At 41.4% G+C, this 21,525-nt stretch overlaps 1 protein-coding gene across 3 annotated transcripts; it reads left to right on the top strand.

The window, feature by feature from the left end:
- The first annotated feature begins 1,518 nt into the window (after positions 1-1,518).
- On the top strand, positions 1,519-21,225 carry LOC139220839 (polypyrimidine tract-binding protein 2-like). Of its 3 annotated transcripts, none has more exons than XM_070852693.1 (14): positions 1,519-1,609; positions 2,884-2,911; positions 6,933-6,951; positions 11,400-11,572; positions 12,213-12,353; positions 12,597-12,752; positions 12,851-12,961; positions 14,932-15,142; positions 15,431-15,546; positions 17,530-17,563; positions 18,133-18,225; positions 18,664-18,880; positions 19,528-19,605; positions 19,803-21,225. In XM_070852693.1, exons 1-14 carry the CDS (start codon positions 1,602-1,604, stop codon positions 19,930-19,932), a joined length of 1,515 nt encoding a protein of 504 aa, XP_070708794.1. In that variant the 5' UTR covers positions 1,519-1,601; the 3' UTR covers positions 19,933-21,225. The 3 variants fall into 3 exon arrangements, with proteins under 3 accessions (XP_070708794.1, XP_070708793.1, XP_070708792.1); XM_070852692.1 differs by having other exon boundaries at positions 6,933-6,993; positions 14,932-15,130; XM_070852691.1 differs by having other exon boundaries at positions 6,933-6,993.
- The last annotated feature ends 300 nt before the right edge of the window (positions 21,226-21,525 follow it).

Below are 21,525 nucleotides of genomic sequence, written 5' to 3'. Positions count from 1 at the left end.
TTCAAGGAAAATGCCGGTCCGGTTACGATGTGAATGACAGCAGCAACACTGCAGGGACAAGCACGTAAAGGGTTACGTCCTGGATTCTGTCCTGGACTCCATAGAGGAGGTGGGTGAGAGGAGGACGCTAACAAAACTCAAGTCCATCATGGACAACCCCTCTCACCCCCTGCACGAGACTGTGGGGGCCCTCAGCAGCTCCTTCAGCAGCAGGCTGAGGCCCCCATCCTGCAAGAAGCCATCAGACTCTTCAACAGCAGCATCACTGGCTGATGTTAACACCCTGAGAAACAGTCCATAGTCACTACATGGTTGCTAATTGGCACTGTTTTTCACTCATCTCAATTCATATACCTGTCCATACTGTACATTTATGATCATAGTGTAAATATGTATTTATTATCATTACAATGTATATTGATTTACTGTTGCTTATTTTCTACTGTTTTATTTATTTATTTTTTCTATTACTGCTTGTCTTGCCCCTGCCTCTGTTGCTGCAGTAACATGTAAATTTCCCCCTATGGGAGATCAATAAAGAAAAGTCTAAGTCTAAGTCATGTAGAGTAAGCAAACCAATCACAAGGCTGATGATGACATATTTGAATCCATAACTTGATTAAGGTTTAGGGTTACCTGTCTTACAAACTCGTTGAATATTGAAAACATTACAGGAACACTGGCAGGATGAAAACGAATGGAGCTCGCCTGCCATGTTCCTGGAAGTAATGTGAAATATCTTCCGCTGTGTACACATACATCTTTGCCTCCTTCTGTTGCGTTCTATGGCGGGTGGCATCCATAACCGTTGCATTACCCCCATCTACTGAGGCGTTGCCAAAAGATGCAAAACTGAAAATGTTCCTCAATGAAGCTGCATAATGAAAGTGAGGAGGTGTCTGAAAGGTTATCCCAGTAATACACAGGGAACTGTGTTTGAAAGAGGTTTTAAAACCTAGCTGGTGAACATGGTGGAGCATTTAGGAGCTAAAGATACAGATATTTCCCTCAGCAGTTGGTGGATACCAAACACAGAGCTAAAAGAGTGAATATTGAACTTCGTCAGGTGGACACAAGCACCACTCTAAATACTAGGCTGACATAAAGTTTGCTGTTATTTGATATATGTTGTGCGTACAGCTTGTTTCACTGCCCTCAAGTGACCAGTATTTTAGTCCAAAATAATTTAGTTATATAGATAGTAACTTATATGGTCTTTTAGCCATTAAGGCCATGACAACATGCAAGGAGCTCTGTCAGTGTGAAGATACCTGTCTGTCTCTGTTCTATTTTTCCTTAATAGTAAGCATTTGTATTCTTAACAGTCACAACCTTACATTGCTGTATTATGTTATTAGCTTACTTGGATGTTGCGAATGAAATGTTTCCTCACAAACCTGTGTTTTTGCTCACTCTGCAGCTTAGTCACACGCTGACAATCTTCGGCACTTTTCGGCCATTTCCGCCATTTGATCGTCACGTAAGTTCACATTTCCTCCATTTTGCTCTCGTGTGTATTTGTGTGTGTGCGTGCGGAGTGTCGATGTAAACTGGAGAGACAACAGGACCGACAGCAGAGGCTCTGACAAACTTCTACAGATATGGACGGGTAATATTTTATCAGCGGTGCTAACTACATATCATTTGAGCAACATTGAGGTCGTGCGTGGCGCGGAGTGTGCGAATGAGGCGTTTAATGGCCACGCCGAGGAGCCGCCGAAGGCTTGTGTTAACGGGTTTCCATAGCCACGCGCTCTCTTCCATTAAGGAAGTGCCTTATGTTAGCATGCTAGCATAACGTAGCTAACGCCCGCTGCTTATTTCATTGCCCCCATTGTTACAATTCTCAGTGTTTACGATGCCGTGCTACACATACGTGTAAATACTGTTCCATAATCTACTGCTGCCCCGCGAGAGTATTTGCAACAGGGCGCTAACGAAGCGGGAAGTGAAGTTTAGCACAACGAAATGCTAACTAATGTATAGTAGCGTCAGTGTTGATCCTTTGTGTTGTGGCTTACTAGCTAGCTTTAGCTGACGGAGCGGGTCCGGTATAACCACTGGGTCCTTTGATTAGCATGAGCTGGGTTCTGGTTTCGAATCAGTCTGTGCCAGCGTAAGCAAACACCTCCATTGTCCAGCAAAAAAACACACATTGTCAAATTGCTGTGGATATCACCCTAATAGAGGCAAACTGACTTGGCTATCAAGTGTAACGTCAAAACTTACGTTAAGTGTATTTGGGTGTGCCGTTAAACGACTGAAGGTTGACCATGCATTCGTGAAGCATGACCTCGTTACGTGAGCATGGACAGAAATGGGATTCAAGTACTTGCAACATCATGACGCTAGATAGTGTTTATATCTGTGTGTATGCATGCATGCATACACACATAAATACATACATATATGTATATATGTGTGTATGTATAGCTGTGAATAAACTGTATCCTCATTCTCTATTCAGATGAATGAGTCAAAATGTATTAATAACCAAAGAGTATTATAACCAGATAGATATAACCCAACAGCTTTGGAACACAGTGGGACTAAAGTTGTTGTTGAACTTTGTAGGTGGGCTTAAGTAGCCAGCATTAGTGTTTAACACTGTGTTCTTTCACTTATCCTAACAAACATCTTTAAAATCTGTAATAATACTTTGCAGTTTGTTCAATATGTGATGTGCCAGATCGCCACATAGCAATTTAGACCTGATCATAAAAGCTTTAAGATACTGTTACTGTCTACAAAGAAGTGGTGATCCACATCAGATGCTCGTGTGTCTGACAGTATCTCGTTTTCTTTTTTTTTGCTTTTTGTTTAAATGTGTTTTCCATTTGAAACCCCTACATTCTGACCCAGTAAAAATTGTTTCTCTTACAGCATCGGTGATGTTGCAGTTGGAGTGAAGGTGAGTTTTCTGCTTTGGTTTCTTGCTTAGTGTTCACTACACACATCACACCATGGGCACTCAGTCGTGGTTAAAAGTGGAGGTGCATGATTAGTGATGGGCAAGGGGAGATATAGTAGGACATTTATTCATTTCATTGACATCTGAAAAGAAATAAAGCTGCACTTTCAGTATGAAGCCCATTTTATATTGTACCATAACATGTTGGTGTTTCATTGTGTTCTCTATTAGTTACAGCAGTGAGTGATCAATTAAATATTGTCTGAGCTTTCATACTTTGCTGTGACAGAGTGCAAAGCCACTTAACTCATCTGGGCATATTTGATCTCAGAAGGAAGCATTTGTTGTGTTGGTTCAACGTTATGTGCATTTGTTTCTAATTCATAATAAACTTGGAAAATAACCCTAAAGAATACTAGCCTGTAATGTAGGTTGTAGCATATTGTATGTAGCATAGTTTGGACCTACTGTTAGACCACAGTAGTGTAGTGTAGTGTGTAGTCCTGACTGGGCCTAAATGCTCTGCTCTGAAGCTAGGGCTAATGGGACAGAGGACTTCCTGTGATATTTGTCAAAATAAAAGCTGTTTTGTTTCTGGTAAAAACTTGAAAATGCTAAATTATGACCTCAGCATACTTTTGCACAGGAAATGTAATTTTTTTTATTCAAACACTACATATGGCATACATACATATGACACAGACAGATATAACCATTTTTGTATTCAAACTTGCTAAAATATTTTATAAAAGCAAAGTTATCTGTTCAAAAAGTGGGGTTGAAAAAGCACACATTCATTGTGAAACAACATGCACATTGTTATTGCTTGTTTACTGATGCAGTTGAAAGAAATCAGTATGGGAAAAAAACAATATTCTGGCCAGCCCCTGAACGCATCTGTGCTTTTTCAAGCATTCCTATATGCCATAGTCTAAAATTGTTTGTACAGACAAATGCAGGCAGTTCCCTTTTATAAATCCCAGTCCACCTGGAAGTGTGCGCACATGGATCTACTTCTTATTCTGCTACATCATTCTTCCACATAGATGATCAATACAAAGATCATCATGTGGGGCTCTGCATTGTGAGTATTTTACTCTCATTTGCCCCTAAAAACCGATATGTGTGAACCAGAAAAATACACTGGAAACTCACAGTGCGAGGAGAGATGGCTGCTTAGCATTAAAAAACTACAAGCCCCACTTTACACTTGCAGCAATACACCATATCTGTGATCAAACAGGATCAATCACCTGACTATGTTTGTTAAAATTGCTTCAACCCCCACAGCTACAAACCGTTCTTGGGTTGTTTCGATTGGCTTTAGCCTGACTCGCTCCCAGCGTTAGTTTTACATGGTCTGGACCAGTGCTGCGGTGAACATTAATGTCACAAGAAAATGCCGTGATAATGTTACAGTACACCGGGACTTTCTATTTCTTGTCTGTGGCAGCAAACACATCGCACTGTTTTTTAGTAACTCTTACACTACAACACCTCGGAGGAGGACCAAGAAAAAATGAATTCTCTGATACAGAAATCGAGGTGTTTGTTGGTGAGGTGGAGGTGAGAAAGCGCATATTGTTTGGTGGTTGTTGTGATGTGCTGGATGAGGTGACTGGAGAAGGCAGAGTGTGTGTAACACCCACTGCAGTGCGCCCAGCAGCACAGCCATGTCCACTGCTGCTATTTTACACACAAATGACATGAAACACTGTTAGTCTAGTAAACATGGTTGAAGTGAAATAGACTTGGTCTATTCTTAATATTTGGTAAAGCAAAACCAGACATTTCCTGAGCTTTTCAAAGAGTTTGGTCTAGACCTGCTCTTTATGTAAAGCGTCTTGAGATAACGCTGTTGTGAATTGGCGCTATATAAATAAAGATTGGTTGATTGATTGATTGAATACTACCTAACACTGCTGGTAAATGTTTAAAGTAACATCTGACACACAATGAAATTAATGGCGCCTCTCACATTCGATTTCTTCAATCTGAAGTAAATTCATCACCTCACTATCTGCCTCACATAGGTAGGGGTTTCCTTACAAATGAGCTCATCGTACTGTCATCTGTGCTTTTATACATCCAACTTTTGCGTGGGCTCAGAAGTACGCCTCTTTCAGAATATGTTTTGTGCATACGTAATGGATACAAATGAGGGCCCTGATTCATAGATTCATGAATACCCTCTGGTGTCAAAGAAAGTGCTGCTCTTCACTAACCCTGACCTAGGTGCTGCTCTATCGTGTGCCTGTGACAGGAGGCTACTATAAACAGACCTTTTCATTGTCATGTCTGGATTTATTCATGGAAACGATGAACAGAAACAGGAAAACACAACATTAGCCCACTCATCACCACAAATTGCATTCATCATACCTTGAAGCTTTGTGATATATGGACAGCAGGACAAACAGTTGGGAGAATTACTTGGGAGTTAATGTCTAATTGAATAAAATAGGGACCTGAAAGATGCATTCAAGGACAACTTAATGCTTTGGAATATTAGTGAAGGTGTCACAGCGGGCAGCAGTGACAGGTCGAATAGCTATGCTTGAGTTGACTTCACATAAAGCAGAGTTGAGAGGGCATTGTTGCAGACATTTCTAAACGTTAGACAAAAGGGTTATCAACATTGAGGCTGTAATTCTTAAAGGTATTTCTTCAAAGGGGTCAGCGTGAACTTGAAGGGCAGTAAATGCTTTTATTATGTCTGCAGATTGTTTTCTTAATCATTTTACACATAAAATGTCAGGAAATGGTGAAAAAGCTTATGACAGATGACTACATAAAGTTGAATGGAAACTCAAAAGATATTCACTTAATATCATACAAGAAAATATTCACCACCATTGGATGATTTGGCTTCCTAGTTTGTTGGACTGGTGGTTCTAATGGATTTACAGTCGGTTCTACTGAACGAAAAACAACAATCTTAACACAGAAAATTGGATTTACCTGTGGATAATGCTGTATTGTAAACCCTTTGTAACATAACAAACATCCATGAATCCATGAAATAAATAGATAAATAAAATAAGGAGACATGCCATCAAGATCAGACCACATTTCATTATAAAATCATTTTTTCGACATGCCCAAATGTTAAGGCCAGCTCTATCAGATTTCCTTAAAATATTTGTTTTGAGGTTTCATAGCATGAGAGTGGCTTTAATGAAACGGGTAGGGCTTTTGTCCCAGCTGATCACCAAGCAAACCTATTTACTTGTGGAAGCGAATTGTTGTTCTGGCTACCTAACCTGATTTGTTGAGTGCCAGCTGCATTTCTACAAGTTAAGTCCTCCCTCAAAGGGAAACAGAACACTCATAAAATACTGATTCCTTTGATATGGTGGGTCTTTGCCATCCTGTTTATTTCATCAATATTTCAGTGTCATAGACAAAACTCAGAGGGTTTCCAGCTGTTGTGAGAGAAAGCTTTTTTTGGTTTCTTGGAGCTTATTCCCTGTGTGCTCACATTTTGGCCCAAGTTAGACAACTTTATTACCCTTTCAATTTATTTTTGTCATGTGGCTGTGCCCGCAACATCTAGTTTATTGTAACCATAAAGAATGTTAGTGACAAGAACAAGAACAATTGGCTCAAATTCAGTCAGACAGAAGCGAGAAAGGGTGTATGAAGGTATTATAAAGTTGTGTGTGTTATGGGTCCCTAGCCAGATTCCTCCTCATCCCATCAGTCAGGTTTAAGAGCACAGGGCGCCCGTCAGTGTGGGCATGTCTTCTGGGACCCAGGATAGCTCAGGATGAAATGACCCATCTTGACATCTTAAATTCAGCAAGATTAAATCCACACCAGAAAAGGAGGAGCCAGACTACTCTGCTGCTTTATGCCCCCTTCCACCTATGCGATTACCCTGCTTTTGTTACTTTATAAACTTTCTTCAGAGACCTCTGTTTCATTGTCGTCTTAGAAGGCCTATCTGGAAAATGGAAATTGTTTTCTCAATTATTGCACAACTGTGCCTGACTGTCATGTCTTTGCCTTTTTTCCGCAGAGAGGATCAGACGAGCTGAGTATGTACAACAGTCCCAACTCTGGCATGAGCAGTATCAGTGGTGAGTTCGTTCCGACCACCCCTGAACAGGGAGGGGCTTGACGGAATTTGCATGAAACCATTTGATCAGAAGTGACTGACAGAATTAAAAGATAGCAAAGGATTAATAGGTGTTTGAAAAGTGAAACAGCCTGCGAGAGATGAACCGTTCTCTCATGGGAGCTATTTAGTGTCTGAGTAACGCTCCTCAGTAGGTGGGCACCCACACACCACAGCATGTGACTGGAACAGACATAGTGGATACCACTGCATTTTAATGCCTCCTCGCTGTTCAGAAGATATCAGAGGCATCTCTGAAAGAAAATTGCAGAATTATGGATGACTAGAAGAGCTGTTCACACTGCCATAAAGAGAAGATGGGTAAAGATATTAAACACAGAATAATGACAATGTTAAAGGCGTACACAAGGTTTTTGTGAGATTTTTAATCAAAGTCCCAGTATACCATTGAAATTTGACACCCCCATCCAAGGTAATATCACCCTGGGAACCTGTCTAATAAAGTGAGATAAAGTTTCTCAACAAGCTTCACAATATCAACCATTGGTGATCTTGAATTACCAATAATATTGCAGAGGTGGATGGACCTTTTTAAATGCAGGATTTCCCAGTCAGGTTGTGATAGCTTTTAATACAAAATACTTCCAGCTTGTAACAGGGACACTTCGGTTGTTAAAACAGAATTAATCACCTTGGGTTGCCTGGCAAAGGCTAAATTGTTTTCATTCTCAGCATACTGCCACTTTTCATCATCTAGATAATTATTACTTCCAGTACTTCTCTTCTCAGGAAGAACCAGAGCAGTAAATTTGAGCAGCACAAAATATGTGTTGCAAATAAATTTAAGGTAAACCCTGATTTATTGATGTACCAAAGGCCACAAAGGCTGCTCCTTGGGAGTGCCATGCATTCAAGTGGGGGAAAAAAATCATGATTTGACAGTCTTAAGTATCCTTAAGTATTTCAATTTCAAACTAAGAGAGAAAATGTAACATAACCACTGCTTCATCTGGCTGAAACTTCGCTAAGGTCATGGAAGCATGAAGATTGCAAATTGATGAAATAAGTTTTCGCACACTTAGATCTATGCAGTAAATCATTTTAATAGCTAAGCTTTCAGCCTATCAGACCTTCATCAGAGCATATGTGAAACAACAATGTAAAGGCAGTTAGAAATAACCAATCCCATTCCAATCATTGGCAGCATGTAGAACACCCTGTACCCCGATGGCAGAGGCTCCACCTGGAATTGTAGTTCTAGTACTAGATGTGGTACTATGGCATACAAATGGGGGCCATATCTGCAATAAATTACAAAAATCAGGGTAGAGGATAATTGGCACAGGAGAACACATGAATGCAAAAAGAGGAAGCATCTTTTTAGTGGTATCATACATTTTCAACAAGAATAAATGGGGCTCTAAGAGCCATCATGAATCAGAGATCACACCTTATCAGACAAGAGATCTCAAGGACCCAACACAGAACAGAGAGCTATGGGGAACCATCAGGCAGAGGCCATCATGCACCATGAGCTCCACATTCCACATAGAGAAATGAAAAAGTGAATAGACGGATCTTGGATTACAGTATCACACTCATATCAAAATCCTCATTTAGACCTATAGGCTGAAGTGTATCTAGAGTGTAAATCCAAAACGGCTCCCTTTGGCATATCTTTCTTTCCATATCTCCCCCTCTTGGCAGTTAAATATGTTCAATGCCCTGAAATCGTAGAAGAGATGAGGTGTGAAAATTCATTAAAATGATGGGCAACAGAATTCACATCATTGTGTCTGATGGAGCTTTTATGCTCACTAATCCTTTGCTTCAGCATATGTGCAGTTTTATCTACGGATCTTATCACATGGGCATTTTAGTAAATAAATAACATTTTCTGTGCTGCATGTAACAAGACCCTTAACAGGAAAACTTTTGCCAGATCTTGGATGTCTAAAAATGGGAGTTTTCCATGTGTTGTGACACTGAGCACTATGACCACATGGGTAATTCCCATCTTTTAAAGGAGCTAAAAGAGTCTGTTTTGGACCTCCCTTAATGTTGGCTCGCACAAGCTAATTACTTAAGTTAGGGCCTCTTCTAAAAGCAAAGAGGGGAGGATCGTTAAACTGTTGGACTAAGGTAGGATCTGCGGTCAAAATGGGAAAGTGTTTAAGGATGGTGTTCCTAAGAATGTGGGCCTGAGAGGTATAAGTAGTGATGCTGGAGACAGAGTAGCTTTTGTCTTTTTTGACACTTTTTTGCAGAAGATCAGAGCAGGATTTAAAAAGTGCAATTTGGTAAGCCTCATCAATACATGGTTAAGAGTAGCCCCTGTCCAAAAATGTTTTTTTCATTGTGGCTTTTTCCATAAAGTCCTCATTGGAGTGACACAGGCGTGTAAGCCTATAGAACTGACTTAGGGGTACGCCATATTTCAAAGCTCTAGGATGAGCGCTGCTAACAAGAAGGAATGTATTCATATGTCTCTTTTTGATATAGGACTGCTTTGCATATTTTAATCCACATATCCAAGACCGACCATTTTGTTTGATCATGATCACAAACGTAAGATCAGCATTCATTTTATTTACTAGATTAACAAAATCATTCAACTCATTGCTGGTCCCTTGGAAAATGCAAAAGATATTTAAATATCTGATCCATTTTAGGATTTTGTGAACAAAAGGATTTTTGTTAATGTTGAAGACATGCATAACTATGTTGAAAAAAACCCCACATAAATTAGCATACTCCGGAGCAAAGGTGGAACCAATCGATGTACCTTTGCATTGTAGATAGAAATCTTCAATGAAGGAGAAGTACTTCAGTTTCAAGACTAAGGCAGCCAGCTCACAAATAAATGTGCTGGGTGCTTCCTCAGTGCGGCTCTTTTAGATGATACTCAAGGACTTCCAAACCTTTGTCATGGGAGATGTTAGAATAAAGGCTTTCCACATCTAAGGTGACCAGAATGATATCATTAGATAACATTTTTAGTGTTAATCTTGTTGATTAAATTAGTAGATTTCTTAATATATGATGGAGGTTTCTGAACATTTGGTTTAGAAAATGCAAGCTTTTGTGGATTTTAGGCCCATATTCTTAGAAACCCCCTACATTTGGACTTCTTTTTGGAGCCAGCAGAGTCGCCCCCTGCACGCTATGAGAAAGAATGCAGGTGTAAGGCACTTCTGGATTGGCTCCATTTTTCAGACCTGGAAGCTATATCCACATTTTTTATAGTTTACAATCACTACCTTCAGTCCATTCTGTCCATTCTCTGCATTTTCTTCTATTTCTTCCTGGTTACGAGCTGTTGTCTGTTGACACAGCTAATGTTTTTACAGAACTTTTTAAAAAATGGCAGTTGCCGGTGTTGCATTGGCTCAAGTATTTGACCAATTAGCATACACTTATGCCACTGAAGATTCCTCTCTCCTACTCTGAAGTAGAAGCTAAAAATGTGCTCTAATGGTGTTTCCACTAAACGTGAGCGACAATTCACCTCGTGTTATGCGTTCGAGATTGATCAGATCAAATTATTCGCATTACTTGCCGAAGTAAGCACAATGATGAGAGAGCTTGAGCAAATGCTTTTGCTGCTAACTGGGACTAGTGCTTATGCTAACTTACTTCAAAGAAAAGTACAACTGAACACTAGAATCAAGTAACAGACACATTTTCAGAATTTAACATGTAGTCCAACTTTCTCGCTGGCTTTTCTCCAGCCCTCTTCTGTCCCGTCTCTGTGACATGGTGAGTGGTATCATTAAACTCCCGGTGCCCACAGACTCCGGCTGGCCTGCTTCATGTTTGTTTCACTGCCAGGGCAGCCTGTCAGTGCTGAGATTCCCCTCGAGGATATGTTCACTGAAGCTGTCTCTGTGAGTAAGCGGAGTTCTCTGCCAGGCGAATTTTTCGCTCAAATTGAATATTTTCATTCACATGACATGCGCTTGATTCACGTCATTTGTGCATCGTCACTCGTGCCCTTTGTGTGCCTGCCGCAGTTTTGCATCTATTCGTGTCTTTGCATTGACTTTGTATGTAATTCGCACATGGGAAATATTCACTTCGTGTTTGGTGGAAATGCACCATAAGAACCACACTTGTTCCAAGATCTTGCAGTGTGGGTACAGTAAAAAAGGACCGGGTCCTCCAACTTGCGTTAGAACTATGAAAAAGTTCCAGTCTGAAAATGCCTGTTGTTGGTTGTGTCTCATGGGTAGCCTTATCCTTTAAAGTGAGAGAGATTTGGAGATCAACTGAGAGATTTGGATCAACTGAACTGTGAGATTTGATGACGAACAAAAAACAGAATACTGCCAATCTTGCCCTTAAAATTAGGGTGGCTATCACTGCATTCATTTTCTCAGTTAATTAGTGTTTATGCTGAAATTCTAGATGGGGCTTCCAATGGCAGTGACAGTAAAAAGCTGAGGGTAGAGGAGGCCCCACCATCTCGTGTGCTCCACATCAGGAAACTGCCCAACGAGGCCTCAGAGACTGAAGTAATCGCCCTCGGTTTGCCTTTTGGCAAAGTCACGAATATCCTCACTCTGAAGGGAAAGAACCAGGTGAGTGGGGGAAATGAATGGAACAGAGTGTATTGATAAATTGATATTGGACAAGCAAGGTGTGGGTGGGATGGCAACAACAATAGGTTTTTTTCTGGAGGACAGTGGTCAATTCTTGTTTCATTTTCATCTGTCAAGGACCAGGTGTCACAAGCATACTTTGGACTCATTCAGTCCTGCTATCGGAAACATGGCCACAGCTCCATACAAAAGCCTATTGTCTGCCTGCTGAGGGGGGCTGTAAGAGGTACATGGCATTTGTCCCCTAGATTCCTGTCAAGTACAGCTGCTTTGTTCTTGGTACTGATGTCGGTGTGTCTGCTTGTCTTGATCATTCGGCAGCCTACTCATCTCAATGCTCAGACAACGTCATCTTTGTCAGGCTGATAAAATTTCTGTTACCACCACAGTGGTGAATTACAATTCACTCCAGTGAACAATTTGCATTAGTGACACGTTGACTTATATTTTTGTTACTTGCAGGATCTGTTAAACTACTTAACATAATTCAATGAAATGGGTAGACGGTTTGTCCAAAATGAATGTAAACTAAGAAGAAATGCTTTGATAATTGCTTTTTGAATGGTGACTGTGTTGTGGAATTTATTTGTACTCAGTTTTCTCTTTTCTCCTCTCCCAGGCCTTCTTGGAGATGGGGACAGAAGAGGCAGCCATCACTATGGTTAACTACTACACCACTGTAACGCCTCATGTCCGCAATGTCCCTGTCTTTATTCAGTACTCCAATCACAAAGAACTCAAAACTGATGCAGGAAATCAGGTTAGTGGAGCCTGACTAACAGTTCATTTAATGTATTAGCACACTTTCAATTGTAGAAAACCTTGTATTGTAGAGCTACTACTCTACAGCCGTAGAGGCTACCTGTTTTAGTATTTGGCAAGTCTGGACAAATGTGAATGCTTGCACTCTTTTCTTTGTATTAATAAATTTAGATGGGTCACCATTTTGTCAGTTGAGCTCCACTGTTGAAGATATTAACTTACAGCTTGTGTGTGGCCGTAGCGGACCCAGGCGGTGCTCCAGGCAGTGTCAGCTGTCCAGTCTGGTGGATCACCAAGCTCAGATGTGCAGGAGGCTCTTGCTGCAGCCTCCAGTCCTGTCCTACGGATCATCATCGACAACATGTTCTACCCTGTAACGCTGGATGTACTGCAACAGGCAGGCAACAGATGTGACCCTACACAGTATAAAATGTCTCCACCACATGATACCATATGAACTAATTAAAGTTTGTTTTTTCTTTGGTTTAATGGCAGATTTTCTCCAAGTTTGGCACAGTCATGAAGATAATTACATTCACCAAGAACAATCAATTTCAGGCCCTTCTGCAGTTCAGCGATCCTGTCAATGCACAACAGGCCAAACTGGTAAGAGGTTGCTTACCTGCAGCTCCCACTAGTCACATTTACATACCTGCAAACTCTTGCCAGGAGAGAATGTTTTCATTTTTGCACTGAACGTTGACGTGTTGTTACTCCTGTCATGTGTGGAAGCTTCAGCGCTGCACTGTATTTGGTCAGGCTTAAGTGTATTACACGAGACTGACAGTCCATGGCATGTCAGAATTCGCTGTGAGTCAAGTTTTACTACCTGCAGCATGAGCAGATAAAGTGCTGGTAACAGCACAGTAGCCACTGCCTCACAGAACTACGCAACATTAGTAACGCAGTGGACCGTTTAATGGTTCTCTTTTCAGATTCTCAGCGTCTCAGACCAAAGCATGTAGTCCTTGCCTGTCCCCCGGCCCCTGCTGCCTCCTCAGCCAAGTCTCTTGTACATTTCTACCATTTTGTACTTATAGTCTAATATTGTATGTTTTACTCCACCACATTTATATGACAGCTTTAGTTGCTTTGCAGTACAAGAATTCAAGATTTATTCAATAAATTGTAATGGATTTCTGAAAAGGCCAAATGAAGCTCAATAGGGCGTTCTCTGGAGGTTGCCATTTTGGCAGTGCCTGACTCTGCCCATTTCTGGATAAGCCGGGAGTAGGCAAAGAGGCGGGGCCAAATGAAGCCTGGCAGCTGACCCATGCCCATCTAGTTCTATGCTACCAAGCTAGCTAAGGCTAAGGGGCTGGACTATATGTTCCTCTGCGTTGTGGCTCCTTTCTGTCAGTCTGCCCTCTGTGCAGCCCGTGCTGCTCTCTTGTGGTGAGAATAAACAGGCTCTGTGTGTCTGGTAGATGTGAAATGTGATTTATTTGTTTGTAATCTCTTCTCAGTTTTGTGGATGGTGCTATAAAAGTGCATCTTGACTGATTGATAGATGTTTAAGCATTGTACATTGTGGAATTAAATAGAAAAATCCTCAGAGCTGTGTATGTAGCTTATCACGGAGTGACTGGACCAGAGGCTCGGTCAGCAACAGACTCCACAGCAGATGTCAACAGCTGAGCAGTCGACACAAGCTTCCGTAACGCTGGTTGTCGAGGTTGGGTTTAGCAGTGAACACTGTGAGCTAACAGCCTAGCAGCAAGCTAGCCCTTTAGCTAACACCAAGGTCGGTTGAAAATAAATGTTTGAGTCTAACGCTACACTCATGAGTTAGCCCTGATAAAGTACCAATGAAAAGGTATCACAATGAGCAGATGAAAACAGTGAAGGAGACGACGCTCGGCTCCTGCTGCAGCTCCACACTTGCTGCCTGCCTGCTCACAGCGTGGTACTGAGTCTGAGCAGTCATGTTACAGTGAGTTGGTGTTTTTGGAAGGTGTTGGATGCCAAACTGGCCCATCATTATACACACACATATATCTCATAGCTGTATGAATAAGCATTCACAACCTCCTGAGTATCAAAATTAGCTTCAGATCCATTCATTTCTGTTTTGTAAATCTCACTTAAATCTACATGTCTTTGGCTTTTTTAGATGCAGGAAAGTAAAATTCTCCCATTTTCCCATCCATTGATTGAATGGACTCTCTAACCTGCTAGTTGCTCTTTAACATGGGGGTCTATGGGGATTTGCTCCCTTTTGGAGCCAGCCTCAAGTGGCCAGTCCAGGAATTGCAGTTTTTGGCACTTCTGTATTGGTTCTCTCTCGCTCTGGTATTTAAGTGAGATTGACGCACTCCTGGCTCTGATTGTTTTGTTTTGGATTAGCCGCAGTGGATTCTTGCTAATGACTGGAGCACTAGGTGGAGCCAGAAGAACCTGATTTATTCAGACTACCTGTCTCACATACCACTGTATAGTGACAGTTTCACAAAAAATGACAAAAACCTTAAAGCACCTTTACCATCCAACTGGCTAGTGAAGTGTTAGTGCGTTGCAGTACGAACATGTAAAAGTTGACCATGGAGTATGATGATTATTTTTCTTTCCCCTGCCAGGCACTGGATGGCCAGAACATCTACAATTCATGTTGCACACTGCGTATCGACTTCTCCAAGCTGGTCAACCTAAATGTCAAGTACAACAACGATAAGAGTCGCGACTACACGCGACCCGAGCTGCCTGCTGGTGACGGCCAGCCGAGCCTTGACCCTACGGTGGCTGCTGCCTTTAGCAAAGACTCAAACTCCCTGCTCGGTAAGATCCCAGGTAGATCACTTTTATTTTTCTTCCTTTTATCATATCTTTACTGATGAATGAATAAATAGTTCTACATTCTATATGGTCGTGTGATTAGATTTTACATGGATTCTGATGAGACATTGATCAGATTCTGGACAGGTTTAAATAATTTATAAACCTTGTCTTTTAAGAGTTTAAATGGGATGAATGGCTTTTGCTGCTGGATTTCAGTCCAATACATACTGAGTGTTAATGCTATGGTTAAGTGGAAGTGCTGCTCTCCATGCCATGATTGTCCTGTCTACTTCCTGTCAGGAGCCCTGAACCCTCTGAGTGCGGCGGCGGCTGCTGCTGCTGCTGCAGGGAGGGTGGCCCTAGCTGGGCAGGCGGGGTCCAGTGGGGTCTTGCTGGTCAGCAACCTCAACGAGGAGGTCAGTATCACACACACACACAATCACACACACACACAGACAATCTAAGGCTTAAAGTCCACCTCTTCTACCCACCACCTTCATCCCTCTGTTTTGTTCTTTTATTTGCTGGTCATGGCCAGCTGTCCTCCTTGTGCGACCATTTTCATTGTCTTGTGTTGGTCATAGAGGATACATTCAGAATGTCCAATGGAAGGATTTTTTGTATATATTTGACAGGAGAACTAGAAAGACTGAAACTAAGCAACTTAATCTGGTGTATTTACCTATAACACTTCTGTGATCTTGGACAATTTAGTTTTTAAATATTCAAAATCTTTCAAAATTAGAAAGCAGAGAGCAACAACTCTTTTGCCAGGTTGAGGGTGGTTTTGTGCACCCACAGACTTATTTGAGCTACAAAATGTCTCTGTAGTCAGACTGATAATATCTGAACGAGAAAACCAACTGCCCAAAAAACATTGTAATTATTTAGAGGATTGAAATATGGTATCTGTTGTGATGGCCATGAATCACTGAGCTATCCCAGGGTGCATTTGTTACACCTTGGTAATCCAAACCTTTCTAGAACAGATAGACTTGACCTCTTGTTATTCCAGTTAGTTTTGAAATGAAGCAAAAAAAACTTGTCTAACCTTTTTCTTTGCTGTATTTTCTAGTGTCCTTTACATGCCCAGAGCCTTGCTGTTGTTTTTTTTCCCCTTTGGTCAAGACTCATTATGTCCCTGTAAGAGAGAGGGGATTTGCCGTTTCTGTCACTGCACCAAAACCCTCTCTTCTCTCCTCCTATGTTCTGCCCTTCCCCTCTCTTGTCAAACTGTATCTAACTCTGCTAACTGTCTCTCCTCTGTTTTTCTCTCTAAGCTCTCCTCACCTCTCCTCAGCTCATATGAAAGCTCATATGACAGCATTCTGTGGTGTCCTAACCCGTATCTCAGTTTTGGGAACAAATACCTGCCTCTCTGAAACGCTTGCTCACTTTTTCTTTTTGTTTTTTCGTTTGTTTTTTTTTTTTCGACCTGAAAAGCATTTGATTTGTGTCAGCAGATGTCTCTGTCCTCATCAGTCTGTTCTCTCTGGCTGTGAATGAATGTCTTAACAGTATCTTAACCGTTCAAATTGAGCCCCTGAGGTTAAGATACTGTACTTCAGCTTTCTTTTAGCCTCTGAGACTTCTGTGAACGCCACATTTTACCCAAGTGGCCTTCACATCAACTCTTGCATGTGCAAATGTACAGCTAAACAAAATTAAAACTGCATGCTCACTGTTTTCTGTTTCCCCCCTCTCTTGTAAAACCATTCTCCCTCACTGACCGAATGTAAATCTCCAGATTTTCCAGCCTGCTGCATGTTGTTTTTATCCCATGGTTATGACTTTGTATTGCTGATTTTATTATGATTTTGACATGAATGTACCTTTACCCCATGCTTGTCTAGGGTGAAAGACTTTTTGGCGCAAGTTATTTGCTGTATTTTGACTAAAGAAAACATTGATCCAAGCCATTATCTCTGACCAAACTACCTGCATTATTCCAGTGTACTGACCTATATTTTATTTTTTTGTCCCCCCCCACTTTTTATTTTTTATTTTTCCCCCAATTTGCATTTGCCTCCCTTTTCATCCCCCCCTCTCTCTCACTACCTCCACCCCCTCCTCTCCCTCTCCCCTCCATTCATCCTGCCTCCCCCTACGTCTCCATGTGCCGGTGAGGGACTTTTAACCCCCCAAACCACCCCTTCCTCCTCAATCTCTTTTTACATTAACCAACCCCTTCCCCCCTCCATGACTCCTCTTCCACCGCCTGCTCCCCTCCTCCATGATCCACCACCTCCATCACTCTCCGGGGGAAAAAACAAAAACCACCATTCCTCCTACCTACCTCCGTTCTGGATCGATCTGTCCATCTCTACCTCCGCTCCGCTCCGACTCTTCTACCTCTCTACCTGTCTCACGCTGCTTGTTGCTCTTCTCTCCCTCTAAAGATGGTTACGCCCCAAAGTCTGTTTACCCTCTTCGGTATGTTATCGTTAGCTCTCTCTCTCTTTCTCTCTATCACCTCTCTCTGTTTCTTTCTTTTACCTGTTCTTTTTGTTTTATTTCCGTTCTCTCTTTGAGACATTTGTCATTATTATTATTATTATTATTATTATTATTATTATCATAATTATTACAAGCTAATGTATATTTGTATGAGCACACTAGCTTGTTTGGTAATTAGTAATCCATTTGGCCCCCTGTTTACTGGTTTGGGTTAATGTTGATTAGTTTGTCCTAAAATGGACTCCTTAGTAATCTGTTAATGCACAGTTAAGTCATTCTTTTTGCATGCTGTTTTTATTTATAGCCATCTGACACAGCTTGATAACTTATCTGTTTAGAGGGTGTCTCTTCTCTCTCTACCTGTTATTTCTACACAACTCTCACTCTAAAGTCTACTGTAAATTTCTTGTGTGTATTCTTCTATTCTCTTTTCTTGTTTCTTGTCCTTAAATATCTTTGTCTCTAGTGTTAACCTTTTGTTTTTTCTAATTGACTGCTTTCTCTCCACCTCACCTTTTCTCCTCCTGCCTGCGGCTCTAATGCAGGAGTGTATGGCGATGTCCAGAGGGTGAAAATTCTGTACAATAAGAAGGACAGCGCTCTCATTCAGATGTCAGACGCCAACCAGGCCCAGCTAGGTGAGCAGATGCCGTTACCACCCAGTTCAGTTATTCAGGTCTGATGGTCTTGTGATGCCAGTGGCAGTCTCTTTGTCAGGAAGAGGATCTTCTTAAGGCTGCATCCAAAGGAGGGCATAAACCATACTATAGAACTTTACACCTGTTAAGTGCTATAAATAGTATTACATATTATTATTATTAAACCTGTAACTAGCACTGTTTTTCAATTTTGTGTAAAGGATGAAACACAAGACAATCAAGAAGATACATCAGAAAGGATTTTCTGTACCAAATGATGCAGTCTGGATCAAAACCAGGCCTGCTGTTCTAGTTTCAACTCTATTGATTTGGACTTTTTTCTTTGTATTGGGCTCCGTTAGTACAGCTAGTGAATACCATATGACAGGCTTTAGCACTCTCACCTCTGATCTTCCTTTCCGTTGCCACGGCCAAAAGCAATGAGCCACTTGAATGGCCAAAAGATGTACGGGAAGATCATCCGGGTGACACTGTCCAAGCACCAGACGGTGGCGCTGCCTCGTGACGGCTTGGACGACCAGGGCTTGACCAAGGACTATGCTAACTCCCCACTTCATCGCTTCAAGAAACCTGGCTCCAAGAACTTCCAGAACATTTTCCCACCTTCTGCCACCCTCCACCTCTCCAACATCCCGTAAGTACCAGGGCAGTCAGCGCAGTATCACTTCTAATGGAAGCAGAGCAAGTGTGTTAATACTCAGCAAAGGTAATTTTCAAACCTGGGTAGGGCTCGGCGATGTGGCCAAATATTTATTTATTTTTAAAATGCTAAAATATTTTGAACATTTTTGTGCACTTAATAATTCCATTTTTGCAATGTAGTCATTTTACACATTGTCCAAAATGAAAGTTTGAATGAATGCAATTACTTCATTATTGCCTAGGCCCAGGTGTCTTACAGGCATCACCATAAAAGAATGTAAATGATAACCGGGCTTATCAAACAACTTGGCTTAAAAGGTCACTTTATCCAAATTACAAGACATACTTTCTCATTTCCCTCGAGTCGTTTGTGTCCATGTAGATAGTGTTGGTTTTATGCATCTCTCTGTACTCTGTACATTGTAGCTGAATGTAATTGTGTTAATGATGCTGAGAGCATTGACCAATTGCAAAAATGAAAGGGCAACATTTCTTATCAGAAACATTGTTCTTGTCGTGTTGGATAATCCACAGACCTCACTGTCAGAGATTTTATGCTAAAGATAGAACGAGTTTGAGGGTGTCATGACATGCCTGAAATTCCTTCCTGAAGGTAATCTGTGACCTTTGTTTTAACAGACAAGATGTGACAGAGGATGACCTGCGGCTGCTCTTTTCCAACGCTGGAGGCACTGTGAAAGCATTTAAGTTTTTCCAGTACGTAGACCTACCCCACAGTGAGATAAGTCACATGGCCCAGGAACGGGCACATGGAACTGGCAACACTATTGAAGATCCATTAGAGGCCTCCTCTTAGAACAGTTTGATTCTTGCTCTAGTTAAGGGTTGTGTTTGTAGTGGCCCCCAGGCAAGTTCATTTCCTGTGGTACTTATGACTGCATCATATTTTTCAGGGATCGCAAAATGGCTCTGATCCAGATGTCAACAGTGGAGGAGGCCATCCAGGCCTTGATTGACCTTCACAACTACAACATGGGAGGCAATCAGCACCTGAGAGTCTCCTTCTCCAAATCCACCATTTAAGAATCTTACCCCCACACTCCTGACAGTACCAGGGTTTACTGTCTCTGAGTCAGAAACCTTTCAGACTGTGTCTGGACTCTGGGGGGGGACCACATCGATTGAATCAGTTTTCTTGTTGGGGTTTTGTTGATCCTGTCATTCCTTGAGAGACTGAAACCTTTGACTTGCATCCTTTTTAAAGAAAACAATTGAGAACGTTGCAGATACTGGATCCTCCCAGATATTCTTAACTGTACCTCTGTATTTTTATGTCAAGCAAAAATATTGACATGATTGATTGTCCCCTTGTATGATAGTTTGATGTAGATCAGTGTTTAATTCTTGATTTAGTTGAAAAGATACAGTAATTATGTGCCTTACTTGACGACATCAACTGTTTCTACAGCTGGACATGGTCATTAATTGTGCTCCTGTTCTTTTGAGGCACATTGGTATCGGATATTGGTACTGGAGGTTTGTGAGAGTGCAAGCTGTTCTGTCGGTTTTTAAAGCTCTGCCATCAACCAGGCGTCGCTTTTTTTTTTTTTGTTCCAGAATTTTAGATTCATGACATTTTCCGTTTGTTTAGCAACAGGAGAGAGTATCCGTGAGGCAACATTTAAGAGTTTTACAGCAGCCTGACCCAGGCAGCATAACTTGAATTCCATTATTCCACAAGTATGTTCAGTGCAAGATTGTTCTCCCCCAGTTTTGAATTCACATAATGTCACATATCATAACGTGGCCTGTGGCTAAGTATTCCTTTATTCGTGTTTTTGAAGCCTTCCATGTGTTTTCCCTAGCAGTGGGGTGTAATTGTCAGTGACAATGGTTTTCTAGGCATGTATAGTTATGATAGGATCTCACATCTGAAAGTATTGCATGCTGTGGAAGCAGAAGATGAGTCCACTGTGATTTCATTGTCATGTGACAGTTTAGTCGAGAGGGCTACTCAGTTGGACCAAAGTTTCTGTGCCTTTTAGTGTTCCTTTAATTCATTTTAACAAAGAAACAAACATTTGAAAACACTGAAATGTTGCATTTCAGGGAAAATGCCCAGAAATTTACCTGTTGAGTTTATTCCTCGACTCGAGTATATACTTGTGTATTTTTTTCTTCTAAGTCAGATTTTATACAGCTCAAAATGTAAGGATTTGGTATAGTTCTGAAGAGGCACAATTAAAAGATGAATTATTTTCTAACAAGGGGAGGTGCGACTTGGTTTCCTGCTTTTTGAGTTTCCCTCTCATGGTCTCTCGTGTATTCTGCATTACGTCTGTAGCATGCCTAATAAAACTATTCTGTAGCTCTGCATTTACCTCCTCTGTCTCTCTTCTCTGTTCTGTCTGCTCTGCTCACTTCTGAAGCCATCTTCAGTCCCAGGGTGGGAAGGAAGCCAAAATTAATTTTGGAGCCACTTGAAAACAAGCTCTAATAAGCCAGATTGAGCCATCTGATGGTCCTAATTCACAAGACAAAAAGAACATTTTGTTGATGTGTTTCCCACCCTGCCAACTGACACAATCTCTTCCTTTGATGTCTTGCTCTTCTCTCCTTTCAGTTACCTATTTTCTAATCGGTCTCTAAGGGCCTCTGCTCTTGTAACAATCTCTG

Source organism: Pempheris klunzingeri, chromosome 21, assembly GCF_042242105.1.
Source record: "Pempheris klunzingeri isolate RE-2024b chromosome 21, fPemKlu1.hap1, whole genome shotgun sequence".
Classification (NCBI taxonomy): Eukaryota; Metazoa; Chordata; class Actinopteri; order Acropomatiformes; family Pempheridae; genus Pempheris; species Pempheris klunzingeri.
The sequence above is the reverse complement of the archived record's forward strand: the minus strand, read 5'-3'. Positions and strand labels throughout refer to the sequence as shown.